Source organism: Apus apus, chromosome 24 (genome assembly GCF_020740795.1).
Source record: "Apus apus isolate bApuApu2 chromosome 24, bApuApu2.pri.cur, whole genome shotgun sequence".
NCBI lineage: Eukaryota > Metazoa > Chordata > Aves > Apodiformes > Apodidae > Apus > Apus apus.
The window spans coordinates 5,050,653-5,064,273 of NC_067305.1; the positions used below are offsets into that span (position 1 = coordinate 5,050,653).

Sequence of the window (13,621 nt, forward strand, 5' to 3'; positions counted from 1 at the left end):
GGGCTGGCAGCGAGGGGGTGGGCGGGGGGAAAGGCCGAGGGACGGCAGCGGGTGCTGGCGGTGGGTGCCCACCGGAGCTGTCACCTCGCCGTTTTAGAGCCAGGTGTCCCTCTGTCCCCTCCCCTGTCTTGGCCGCCTGGTTCCCCGGTGGTGCTGCCGGTGGTTCCCTGGCTTGGAGGGGACCGGGAAGTTTCACATCCCCGGGGTACCCGTGGCTGCCGGAGAGCAGCGGGGAGGGGGCTTCAGCATCATGGGCAGGATGAGCCCCAACCTGCATGTCCCGGCATAGGAATGCTGCGTGGCGAAGAGGAATGGATGGAGGGAGGGAGGGATGCGGGGATGGACGGATGCAGGCGCGGGTACCAGTGAAGTGTCTGAGGTTGGTTGGGGGCTCCTGGCTCCCACGCATGGGCCTGGGGACTCGCCAGCGGGGAGGACGGTGCCGGGAGCCCGGATCGGTGGCCTCTCCCTGCTTTTGATGCCCGGTGCCGGCGCTTCCTTGGGAATTGCCCATCGATGTGTGGCCGAGTCCCCCGCAGGGCCGGGGGCTTGCGGTGACACCGCGCCGGCCTGGGGGCTCCCACGGTGCCTTCTGCTTCCCGGGGAGAGAGAGAAAATAGGGAGGGGGCGGGGGGGGGGCATAAAATACATGTTTTTTTAAAAGCGGATCAAATTCTAAACGAAAGGCTGCAGACTGCCTGCCTAATAAAAATCGCACCCAGCAAAGGGCCCATATTGGCCGGGATCACAGTTTTCCGAGGTGCTAATTTATTCTGGCAGCTGGGGGGGAGCGGGGAGCGTCACGTTGCCCGTGCGGTGACGGCAGCGGGAGGCAGAATTCCTTTGTTGTGGGCAGAGAGGAGGGGACGCGGAGCCGGCCCCGCCACCGGGCTCCCACCGCGGCCACACGGCCCCGGGGGGGGTGCTGGGGGGACACTCCCATCCCTGTTGGGCTGGTGGAGGCATCATGGTGCTGGGAGGGAGGTGGGTGCTGCGGAGGTGGGTGGTGGTGATTCAGGGTTGTGTGGAGGGGGTGCAGGATCGGCCCCGTGATCGGGGGGGGGTGGGGATGGATATGCTTGGATGGGTGGGCATCAAGGTGCTGTATGTGCGTTGGTGGCACTGAGGACCCGAGTGACCCGTGGGGACAGCAGAGGACACAGGGTCTGCACCCTGGCTGGGGGGCAGCTGGGGACACCCCCAGGGTTGGGGCATACCCGAGGGGGAAGCATCCCTGTCCCGCTCCACCCTGGCTTTCTGGGTGGGTGGGCAGTGTCCCCCTCCCCACCCACCCCGAGTCTGTGCATCCCTGCTGTCCTAAATGTCCCCTCTGCTCCGTGGGGACCCGGGGGTCCGCAGCTGCCCCCAGCCCGTGGGTCGGGGCAGGTTGGGCTGAGAGGAGACCCCAAAACTGGCCGGGTCGTCCCGGCGTCCAATGGCCTGTGAGGAATTAAGCTATGTTTCAGCTCGAGCTAATCACCAGCCCCGGCTTTGCATATTCATGAGGCAGATGAATTATTCATGAGGTGACAGCTAGTGACAGATGTGAGAATGTTCGCCCGGGTTGAGGTGTGTGTGTGTGGGGGGGTGGCTTTGCACCGGCGTTATTTTAAATGTCTCTCTTCTGCCGTTCCCCCCGGGCTGGGCCACTCGGGGGACGGGGACACGCTCCTTGTCCCCGAGGGCGCTCAGCCACGTGGCACCGGGGACACCGCTGTGTCCCGAGTCTGTGGCACTGCCCTCACTGTGGCGTGAGACACCCCCCCCAATGTCAAACTGTCCCCCCGTGTCCGTGGCGCCCGGTGCCACCCTCCTGGCTTTGCTGTCACCGCTGGGGACAGCGCCGCGATGTCCGACCTGGCTGAGCCCCCCGGCCCCTTTCATGGGGATCTTGGCCAGATCCTGCCCAAGCGGGATGGGGCTGATCCTGCTTCCCGCCCCCCCCGGCACTGGTGCTGAGCCAGGGCTGATCCCGATGGTGCTGGGGGGGTCAGGATTGGGCCGCGCCAACCCCGGGGCTGCCGGAGCTGGATTGTGGGTTAATGGAGCAAAGAGGAGGTGGGAGGGGGACGGTCTTAATAATTAATGAGGCACCGAGGTTGGGAGGACCCTGCCTGGTATTCCTGGGGGTCCTTCGGTGGGGGACACCACCTGCCCTGGCACCAGCAGGGCTGGAGGTGGCCGTGCTGCTTGTCCTGACCTTGGAATCAACTTTTTGCTGGCTCAGCACCAGGCTGCGGGGGTCCAGCGAGGGGCTGCGGGGAGCAGAGCACAGCAGGGACCTTGCTTAGTCTCCACAGCTGGGAGCAGATCCACGGCACCACCAGGGACACGGTCCCCGCGTGCTCTGAGGGCAGGGAGGGTGACAATTGGGTGGCCCCAAGGGAGCAGCAGCCTGGGGCTGTGTGTCCTGTCCCCCAGGAGACCGCGGGTGCCGCCGGCAGCGCCGCCCCTTCCCACCGCGGCACCTTCCCTGCTGCCACAGCAAAAAAATCAGGGAAAAAATGGCCAAAAATGCTGATGTCAGGGAAGGCAACGACTGCAGCTGGAGCCCTGCAGTCCTGTGGACCCTTAGGGTGGGGACCATGGGCTTGTCCACCCCTGGCACGGCAGCTCCTTGGATTTGCAACCACTACCCGAGCCGGCTGGGGAGCTGGCTGGGATAGTGGTTGCAAATTCAAGGAGCAACTTCTCTGTTTAACATTTAAATAAACTCCAGGGTGTTTATTCAGCAGCGTTTGCTCAGCGAGGACCCGTCTCTGGGTAAACAGCTGAGAGCTTTAGAGGAGTATTTATACACTGGCACGTTAACGTGGCTCTTCAGTCTCTTGGATCCCTTTGGCTCCATCCCACCACTCCAAGTTGCCCTGTGGGCCAGAATATAGTGGTTTGGGGCTGGTGGCACTGGGAGGTGGCTGTGAATGGGCTGAGGAGGAGGATGGAGAAAGGGAAACTTTTGGGGACTGAGGCTTGGTTGCTGCTTTTCCCACTTGGAAGTTGTCCTGTTTGCCCTTTGATGGGGAAAAGTTGCCTGGGAGTTGCAGGGATGGGGAGGGTGGAGGGAAGTGAAAAACAAAATTCTGGGTGAAAATACAAAAAAAAAAAGAAAAAGAAAGAAAAGGTGGACTGGGAGTGATTTGAAGCTCTGGGATGGGAGCACAGCCCCGAGCACCCTTCTCCCCATCCTGCACCCACCACCCCACCCTTGCCCAGTAGGTCCCAGCATCGTGGCTCAGTGAAGGACATGGATGGACTGGGAGGGTGGGCAGGGGCCACTCCATTCTATGTCCCAGAGCCACCCCAACCCATGGCCCAACGCTGATGGTTTGTGCTGGGAGAGCTCCTGACACCCCAGAAAGTCAGAATTAGCATTTCAATGGGAAGGAGCTGGAGCCTCCCTAGCTGGACCCTGCTGAGCAATTTATTTTCTTCCCCCATAGTGGGAAAAGTTTGGTGCTGCTGGGGGAATTTCCTTCCCAGAGCATCTTGGAGCAGGGAAGAAGGAGCTGCTGTGGTGCTGGCAGAGCTTGCTCATCCCCTGAGAGACGTGACTGGGCCAAGGCAGTGAACCTCATCCCACTCCCTGCTCCACACTCCAGGAATTGCCTTCTGGAGCTGGGATCAGGTCACCTCCACATCTTTTATCAGCAGCTGGGTTTGGAGGCAGGAACCCCATGGAGCTGTTGTGGGAGGGAAGGGGCTACAAATGCTTTCTTCTTTAGAAGAGATAAAATAAAACCCAATTTTGCACCCCCAAAAGGGCCCTTTTCCAGTGCAGAATGTAGGGGGTCTCTTTTTTTTCTTCTCATTGTTCTCTTTCTATTTTTGTCCCATGAAAGCAGAAGGGACAGGATGAGAAATCAAAGGTTGGAAAATGGAACATCAGGGATGGGGGAACATGTGGGCTGAGGTGAAGGCTCAGCTCCAGGCAGCTGGGAGAGGGAAGGGGGGGTCCTGGTGTTCCCCAAAAGCTGGGGGTCAGTGACAGAGCTGAGGAACCCACATGGACCAGTAGACCCTGTTCTGGATCTGTTGGCACAGGGGAGATCATGGGTCTGGTTTGAGCTCCTGGCCACATGGTGCCAAGCTCCAGCCTGGCCCTGTCTGGGAGTTGACTTTTGGGGGAGCTGGTGACAACCCTGCTTGGCTGGGGTGCTGGAGCCTGGATAAAATCCCAAACAAAGCTCAGGCAGGTTTGTGGTGGGGTCTGGGTGATGATGGTAGCTGTGGATGATGGTTGTGGTGGGATCCAGCTGCTGCTGATTGTCACTTGAAGGTGAAATGAAGCCCTGCAGCTGATGGCATCTTGCTCCATGGAGCTAATCGTGCCCTCCCCACCATTCCAGGGGCTGGTCCCAGTGTGGCCCCGTGGTGATTTATGGCCCGAGGGAGTGGGTGAGTGGTGGCCTCCCACCCCGACGTGCCCCCCCGCTGTCATTGCAGGTCAAGGATGGTCCATGTGATGGGGGATGCTGGCTGCTGGCTCCTGCTCGGGCTCTCCCTCCTCCCCATCGCCGCCCTGGGTAAGTGCTGCCCGGGGGTAATTAACCACCGAGGGTAAACAGCAGCGAATAATGAACCCCGTCAGCCGCAATAAATAGTGGAGGGTGAATAATAACCAGGGAAGGGCTGGGGATGCGGCCCCCCTGCCCCCCCCTGCCCCTGGCTGCGGGGGATTATGGAGGGAGAAGCCCCCCAGGCGACCCTGGACACGCCCACGCTGGGATCCCCGCACGCGAGACCTTAAATCCTTAATCCCTTTGGTTTCTCTGCCACGGAGCTGAGTCCCCGAGGGGATTTGAGCCCATGTTCCCCCACTCCTTGCCCCCACTCTCCCACTCCCACCCCACTCCCGCCCCCCACTCCTGCATGGTGGGTGCATCCCAGCACCCTCCTGCACGGGAGGGGATCCCCCCGCCCTGGTACCTTCCGCAGCGAGGGAGGGGGTTGCGGTGCGATGGAGGGGGGAAGGTGACGGGTCCGGGGGGAGGGGGATTAGTGGCCGTCCCCGGTCCCCAGCCGGCTGGGCTCAGGGGGGAGCATCTCCCGGGCTGCGGGCAGGGAGAGCTGCGCTGTGGGGGCTGCGGAGACCTGTGGGATTTGCAGCAGTGGAGCTGGGGCAGGATTAGTGCGGGAGGAGGAGGAGGCGGCGATCGCTGCCCCGCTTCATCCCGGCATAGGGATGGGGTTGGATAGCACCCAGCTGCGGGCAGGGATAGGGAATACTGGTATTCCCATGGGAATGGTTGGGTGCGGAGCAGCGGCTACAGCCTGGCAGCATCCAGGGGGGAGGTTGCGGGGGGGGGGCGGTTACAGAGATCTGGGGGTTCAGCCCTGCGGGGACAGATTCAACTGGCACTGTCAGTCTCCAGACCGTAGGTGAGGAGGCTGCACATTGTCCTGCTCCACCCTCCCCCCTGGCGGGCTCAGGGGTGCTGGGTACAGAGTCCCCCAACCTCCTACAATATCCCCACGCTCTCCCCCCTCTCCATGAACAAGAGCCATGCAGGAGCTCCCGCTGCCCATCCCCATGGTTTCTGGGCTTCTGTCCCCGCAGGCTCCCAGGAGGATGGGAAGGTGATCCACATCCAGAGGCTGCAGCCCCAGGCGGTCCGTGTGGGGCTGGGGGAGCCCGTGGCCCTGCCCTGCCTCTTCCACCTCCGTCCCTCCACCTCGCTGGGCCCCAACGAGCCCCCCGACCCCCCCCGCCTCAAATGGAGCAAGGTGCGCTCGGCCAGCGGCCAGCGGGAGGATGTCCCCATCCTGGTGGCCAAGGACAAGGCGGTGAAGGTGGTGAAAGCCTACGAGGGGCGGGTGGCCCTGCCCGGCTACCCCCTTGACCGCTCCAACGCCACCCTGGTGCTGCGCGCCGCCCGCGCCAGCGACGCCGGCTTGTACCGCTGCCAGGTGGTGGCTGGCATCGAGGATGAGCAGGACCTGGTGCCACTGGAGGTGATGGGTGAGCCAGGCACCGTGCCCTGGGGCTGAGAGAGAGTTGGGGTTGTTCAGCCTGGAGAAGAGAAGGCTCCAGGGAGACCTTAGAGCAGCTTCCAGTGCCTGAAGGGGCTCCAGGAAAGCTGGGGAGGGACTTGGGACAAGGGCAGGGAGGGAGAGGACAAGGGGGGATGGATAAAAACTGGCAGAGGGAGATTGAGGTGAGACTTGAGGAGGAAATTCTGGAGTGTGAGGGTGGTGAGACCCTGGCCCAGGCTGCCCAGGGAAGCTGTGGCTGCCCCATCCCTGGCAGTGTTGAAGGGCAGGTTGGATGGGGCTTGGAGCAACCTGGGCTGGTGGGAGGTGTCCCTGCCCATGCAGGGGGTTGGGACTGGATGACCTTTAAGGTTCTTTCCATCCCAAACCATTCCATGATCCTATTATTCTGTAAGCCCTGCCCCCTGTGCCAGCCATGTCACCCACTGCCCTTCCAGGCGTCGTCTTCCACTACCGCCCAGGGGGGCAGCGCTACGCCCTGAGCTTCGCCGCCGCCCGCCGAGCCTGCCGGGACAACTCTGCTGTGGTGGCCTCCCCCCAGCACCTCCAGGTGGCCTTCGAGGACGGCTACGACAACTGCGACGCGGGCTGGCTGGCCGACCGGACCGTGCGGTGAGCGTGCGGCAAGAGCCTGTGGCACCGGCTGCTTCGGCGGGTGCTCGGCTCCCTGGCGACCCCCAGTGACATCCCGGGGCAGGGCTGGCCCTGGAGCTGAGCACCCCCGCGTCCCTCTCGGGCAGGTACCCCATCACGCTGTCCCGGCCCGGGTGTTACGGAGACCGCAACAGCCTCCCCGGCATCCGCAGCTACGGCCGGAGGGAGCCGGGGGAGGAGTATGATGTGTACTGCTATGCCCCAGAGCTGCGAGGCAAGTGGGGCTGGGGGTGGCAGGGACATCGGTCCAGGGGGTGGCAGGGACATCGGTCCAGGGGGTGGCCAGGGACATCGATCCAGACAGTCGCTGGGGCTGAGATCATGGCCATCTCTGAGCATCTTCCCTGGTGAAGTAGGACCTAGAATCTTGGGTTCAGTTTTGGTCTCCTCACAGCAAGAAGGACATTGAGGGGTTGGACAGGTCTGGAGAAGGGCAATGGAGCTGGGGAAGGGTCTGGAGCACAAGGAGAAGGGGCTGGAGAAGTTATGAGGAGCGGCTGAGGGAACTGGGGGTGTCCAGCCTGGATAAAAGGAGGCTGAGGGGAGAAGTTCTGGCTCTGCAACTGCCTGAGGGGAGGTTGGAGCCAGGGGAGTTGGTCTTCTCTCCCAAGGAGCAAGTGATAGAACAAGAGGAAATGGCCTCAGGTTGTGCCAGAGGAGGTTTAGGTCGGATCTTGGGAACAATTTCTTCTCCCCAAAGGGCTGTCAGGCCCTGGCCCAGGCTGCCCAGGGCAGGGGTGGAGTCCCCATCTCTGGAGGGATTTCAAAGCCGTGTAGATGTGGTGCTGAGGGACATGGTGGGTGGTGGCCTTGGTAGGGCTGGGTTAGCAGCTGGGCTGGATGATCTTAAAGGTCTTTTTGAACCAGAACAATGTGATGATTCTGTGATCTCTTCCCTGCCGTGGGGATGAGCGCCGGTGCCGTGCCAGCTCTTGGTCTCACCTTTGCTGCTGGTGCTGAGCAGCGTGGCCTGGCTGTCATGCTGGAGTCACAGAGACATCCAAAAAACCACCTCTGGGCTCCGAGCCACCGGGACTGTCACCGCTTTCTGTCCCCGTGTCCCCAACAGGCTCTGCTTCTCCCGCAGGGACGGTGTTTTACGCGGCGGTGCCGGGGCGGTTCACCTGGCAGGAGGCGCGGCGGCACTGCCGGAGCCGGGGGGCTTCCCTGGCCACCACGGGGCAGCTCCACCTGGCCTGGCACCAGGGCCTGGACCGGTGTGACCCGGGCTGGCTGGCGGATGGCAGCGTCCGATATCCCATCACGCTCCCGCGCAGGAAATGCGGTGGTGACGCCTCCGGCGTCCGGACCCTCTACCAGTTCCCCAACCGCACCGGGTTCCCACCCCCCACCTCCAAATTCGATGCCTACTGCTATAAAGGTAAGGGGGACCAGCTGATGTGTTCCTCTCCCCCCCAGATCCCCCTCCTCCCAGCAGCCCTGGCCCTTCTTCCCTCGGGAATCGGTGGGCATGGCTGGGAAAAGTGCTGTGGATTAATATTTAATTGGGGAATTAACGAGATGAATGAGGAGAGCTGTGCTGGGAGGGAGCCCAGCTCCAGGGCTCAGTGGTGGACTTGGGAGAGTGAGGGTAGTGGTTGGACTCGATGGTCTTAAACGTCTTTTCTGACCAAAATGATCCCACGATCCCATGCATCAGCCTGGTGTGGTGGGATGTGGTGCCTGGCACCAAGCACTAGGGGACACACAGGAGAGATGCTCACTCCCCAGATGCCCCTTGGTCCCATCACCAGCTCAGCTGATGCTCATGGTCTCACCAGCTTATGGTTTCACCACAGCACAAGCAGCCGCAGGGCAGAAGGAGCCAGAGGAGCTGGTGCCATCCACCGACCCACCAAGCAGTGACAACGTGCTGGTGGAGCACATCGAGGACCTGGGCACGTCGGGAGACACCCGGGACACCCTCCTGCCACAGCCAGGGCCCACAGGGCTGGGTGAGGACAAGGTCAAGGACGAGCAGTTGCAGTTGACCAGCAGCAGCCCAGCAGCACAGCGTGGGGACCTCCCCGGGGCTGCACCATCACAGGCACTGGTGGCTCATGGCCTGGGTGATGGCACATCACTGCCACCCACCACGGCCTCCTCGCTGGTGTGGCCCCATGAGGATGAAGCTCTCAACCTGGTGGACCAGGCACTGGGGATCTCTTGGCAGGATCCTGCCAGCACCAGCCCAGCACTGCGGGTCCAAGAAGCCTCTGGCCACCTGGAGACCCTGGCCACCCTCCTGCCACAGTCCCAAAGCCTAACCCAGGAGCATGTCACCAGCTCACCATCTGGGCTGGGGATGCCCCCTGACATGGCAGCAGAGACCCCCAGCACCCCTCCTGCCAGCTCCCACACCCCAAGGAGGAGCAGCTACGCTGGGCTGAACGGGCGCTACTTCCAGCTGCAACAGCAGAGCCAGGACCCCACCACAGTGACCGGGGACCCCACGGTGGCTGGGGACCCCATGGTGGCCGGGGACCCACTGGGAACAGTCACCCAGACTCCCATCCTGGCCCTGGAGGTGAAGGGGGCTGCAGCCAATCTGGTGGAGATGTGGAATGTCCCTCGTGCCAGCACCAAGAGCCCCCAGGGAGGTGGCACCTACTCACCCTCCAACGTAGTGGAGGAGGAGATCAGCCCTGGTAAGCAACACCTGGAGGTGGCTGGGGGGAGGGTGGTGGTCCTGGTGGGGACTGCACCAGTTTGGGGACCCCACGGTTATGCCATCTCTTGCAGAGCTGATGGCACCAGCCACCACCCCGATGTCCCCCTCGTCACAGGCGCTGGCCCAGAGGGATTCACCACAGTGGAGCCCCCACACAGCCCCCCACAATCCCGGGGGTCCCACACAGACACCCCCTCCACCATCCCCCTCCCTGCCTGCCTCCAGCATTCCCCACCAGGATGTCACCACGGTCAGGGCTCAGCCCCGTGCCCCCAGTGCCCGTGGGGATTCTCCCCGGCCACCTGTGGATGCCGTGGAGGACTTCTCTGGGGACGCCCCCTCCCAGGAGGACAGGGGCTCTGTCCCAGCACGGCTCCCACTGCCCCCAGCCCCGCTGGTGGCTGAGGTTCCTGAGATGGCCCCACAGCCCCGTGGTGACGGCAGTGATGGCAGTGGGGCCCTGGGTGAGGGCTCGCTGGAGAGGCAGAGGAAAGCCGTGATGTTCTTCCACCCACCCAGCCCCTCTGTGGGGCACCCTGTCACCCCCAGCCCCACTGAGGGGGCTACTCCCCAGTCCCCGGGGCAGCTGAGCCCCACAGCTCCCCATGGGCCAGCTGAGCCCCTGGCTGGGTATGGGGGTGCTGGGAATGGCTCAGCTGAGCTGAGCAGCAGAGCAGCCGTGTCCCCCCCAGCACAGGATGTCCCCTCACCTTCTCCTCCCCCCATGGCTGGGGAAGTGGCCCCGTGGGCTGGCACTGAGCAGCCTGTGGAGGCTGATGTGCTGGAGCCAGCGGCTGAGGAGGGGTCCACAGGCTTTGTCTCCATGGCCCCAGCACCCACCAGCCATGCTGCAGAGGAGCTGGGGGGAGCTGAGCATCTCCCCCCAGCCCCCCTGGCCACTCAGCAGCAGCCCCCCGCAAGCCCCAGCCCCTCAGCTGCCTCCAGCCACCAGGATGCCCCACCAGCCCCCAGCGAGGAGGACACCCCTGGAGAGGGAAGGAGGGACGAGCCCCCTGCACCCCCAAGCTCAGCCACGTACAGCCCCCCACTGTCCCCTACTGCCCCCCACCCAGGGGTGCTAGAGGGGCAAGAGTCCCCGAGTGCAGAGCCACTCTTTGAGCCCTCCATGATGGCAGAGCCGGGGGGCCCAGGGGGGTCCCACCTGCTGGATGCCAACAGTGGGAGCGGCGAGGAGCTGGAGGAGCCCGAGCTGGTGGCCTGGATGGACACTGGCAATGCCAGCCAGCACGGTGAGCACTGGGGGTACCCAGAGTGATGGGCACAGGGAGGAACGGGCTGGGGGGCAGCAGGACCTAGAGACTGACCCCCCAGGCCAGGAGGGCACAGTTTGGTAGGGGATTCTCTCTTTTTACCCAAATCAATTTACTCACTGGGGAGTTTCCAGCAACCATGATGGGCTGGGAGCAGATCCCGGATTTTTCGAAGGGAGCTGAGCTGTTACTGGGAGGCAGGGAAACATCCTCTTAAATATTTAATAGGCACAGTTGTTAATAGTAGCTGGAGAGGTGGCTGCTGGTGGGGGACACTCAGCACAGGCAGCCTGGCCAGGCTGGCAAACTGGTGACCAAGATATTGAGAAGTGTAAGGCCAGGGTGGGTGGAAAAATGCCCTGTGGTTAACGCACGGCAGTGCCAGGCAGGTCCTGCTGGGGAAGGGTGTCGTGGTGTCCCCCTCACACCCTGGCTCAGGACACCCACTCCCACCCCACAGCTCCAGCCGACCCTTGCCAGAACAACCCCTGCCTGCACGGCGGGACCTGCCGCGCCAACGGCACCGTCTGTGGCTGCAGCTGCACCCCGGGCTTCACCGGGGAGAACTGCGAGATCGGTGAGTGGCTGGAGCAGCTCCCGTGCCAGGGCAGGATCTGGCCATGCTGGGTCAGGGTCCAGCCATGCCAGGGCAGGATCTGGCTGTCCTGGACCCGGATCCAGCTCTACCTGCCTTCACAGCATGAAGCTGAAACCAGACTGGGAAGCTGGGAAGGGAATGGGTCTGCGGGGCTAAATCGTGCTCCATCTGCCCATCCTCAGACATGGGTGCTGGTGGCATGGTGGGTGGTGGCCGGGGGTCTCCACACACCCACAGCTGCTGGCGTGTCCCCACAGACATCGACGACTGCCTGTCCAGCCCCTGCCAGAACGGTGGTACCTGCATTGACGAGGTCAACTCCTTTGTCTGCCTCTGCCTGCCCAGCTACGGGGGCAGCCGCTGCGAGAAAGGTGGGGAGCACAATGTCCCCTCCGTGGGGTTACCATGGGGTGGCTGAGACCCCCATGGGGACAATGCTCAGCCCCTGATCCCTGGGGAAGGGGATGCAGGACTTATTCCTCACACTGGGGGGGGGAGTTGCTCCCTGCATCCCTCTCCGGAATGCTGGGGGGACATGGTCCCCCTCGGTGTCCCCACGGTCTCTATCTCCCCACAGACACAGAGGGCTGTGACCACAACTGGCACAAGTTCCAGGGTCACTGTTACCGGTACTTCTCCCGCCGGCGCTCCTGGGAGGATGCGGAGCGGGACTGTCGCCGCCGTGCCGGCCACCTCACCAGCATCCACTCGCCAGAGGAGCACAGCTTCATCAACGGTGTGGGCTTGGGAGGGATAACACCCCCTCCCACAGCTCGCATCAGCACCTGTGGGTCCTCTTCACCTTCCCCGTGCCAGCCCTGGGTGCCTCTCTCCTCAGGTTTCGGGCATGAAAACACCTGGATCGGGCTCAACGACAGGATCGTGGAGCAGGATTTCCAGTGGACCGACAACACCGGCTTGGTGAGAGCCTTGGGTGGGGGCTCAGGGTGCGGGGCAGGGGGGTTTGGGGGTTCTCACCCTCTCTTCTGTCCCACCAGCAATACGAGAACTGGCGGGAGAACCAACCCGACAACTTCTTTGCGGGCGGTGAGGACTGTGTGGTGCTGGTGTCCCACGAGATCGGCAAGTGGAACGATGTGCCCTGCAACTACAACCTGCCCTACATCTGCAAGAAAGGCACAGGTACCATGTCCCCACCATGGAGCCCTCATCCCACAGCCCCTGGCATCCCTACCCCATCACCCTCAGCATTCCCATCCCCATCCCATGGCCCCCAGCCTTCCCATCCTGCAGCCCCTGAGCTCCTGCTCATCCTCAGGAAGCCTCTCCCAACCCCTCGTGCAGGAAAACTCAAGCACTTCCCCTTAATTTCTGTTTCCCCCCCAATCAATTCTCCCCTCTTCACTTGAATTTGTTTAGTTTGCCACCATTCAAACTATTAAGTTCTCATTCCTTATCTGGGAGGTTACATTAACCTCCAGCTGCTCTTTGCCAGCAGAGCAGCCCACCCCCCCTCCCTGCACCCCCCCTCCCTGCACCCCCCCTCCCTGCATCCCCCCTGCTAAAGAAGGGCTCAGCCATTAATTAATTAAGTAAATCGTGGGAACACCTCACTGCCCCCCCCGCTGGAGGAGAGCCCCTCCTAAACCATCCATCTCTCGTGGAGAGAGCAGATGGCATTGGCAGAGTGTCCCCCTTGTCCCCTCCCAGTGCCGGGAGGGTGACGGGGGGTGTGTGTCTGTTTGTGTCCCCCTCCCCAGTGCTGTGCGGGCCCCCCCCGGAGGTGCCGAATGCTTTCACGGTGGGGAAGAAGAAGGAGAAGTACAACATCCACTCCAGCGTGCGCTACCAGTGCGAGGAGGGCTTCACCCAGCGCCACGTGCCCACCATCAAGTGCCACAGCACCGGCAAGTGGGACCGGCCCAAAATCCTCTGCACAAAACGTTAGTGGGGACGGGGAGTCTTGGGGTGGGATATCCTGGGGACTGGGGGGGCTGGTGTCAAGGCACCCACCCCCTGCCGGGACTCACGGTCCCCTCCCTTGCCCCCCCCCGTTAGCCAGGCGGTCGCACCGAGCGCGGCGTCACCACCGGCACCGGCACGGCCACCCCCACCACCAGCACCACCACCGCAAACCCCGCAAGGAGCGGCGAAAACACCGCGACCGCCTCCGGCTGGACTGGATGGAGGAGGGGCACTACTTCTAGAGCCTCGGGATGAGGAAGCACAAAGGTCCCCGATGGGATGTGGTGATATTTCCTGACCCTCACCCACCCCACCCACCCCCCGCCCCTCTTTTATAACCCCCCCACCTTGGCTTTAGCTCCTAGGCTGCCCGGCCCCGTAGGGAATAGGATCCGGAGGGGGCAGCTGCCTGTGCATCCCCAGCCCTCCCTGCATGCCCCACGCTCAGCCCCCAGACCTGGGGTCGAGCCCCCAGCCCCACACGGGGACCCCCCCCTCCATCCCTGCGCG

The 13,621-nt window shown here is 63.1% G+C and overlaps 1 protein-coding gene across 1 annotated transcript; it reads left to right on the top strand.

Moving 5' to 3' along the window:
• The first annotated feature begins 959 nt into the window (after positions 1-959).
• NCAN (neurocan) lies at positions 960-13,386 on the top strand. Its single transcript, XM_051639556.1, has 15 exons — positions 960-984; positions 4,444-4,523; positions 5,558-5,959; positions 6,429-6,603; positions 6,732-6,859; positions 7,733-8,026; positions 8,445-9,293; positions 9,388-10,566; positions 11,048-11,164; positions 11,443-11,556; positions 11,763-11,921; positions 12,024-12,106; positions 12,184-12,328; positions 12,907-13,089; positions 13,205-13,386. Exons 1-15 carry the CDS (start codon positions 968-970, stop codon positions 13,351-13,353), a joined length of 4,074 nt encoding a protein of 1,357 aa, XP_051495516.1. The 5' UTR covers positions 960-967; the 3' UTR covers positions 13,354-13,386.
• Positions 13,387-13,621: the final 235 nt, after the last annotated feature.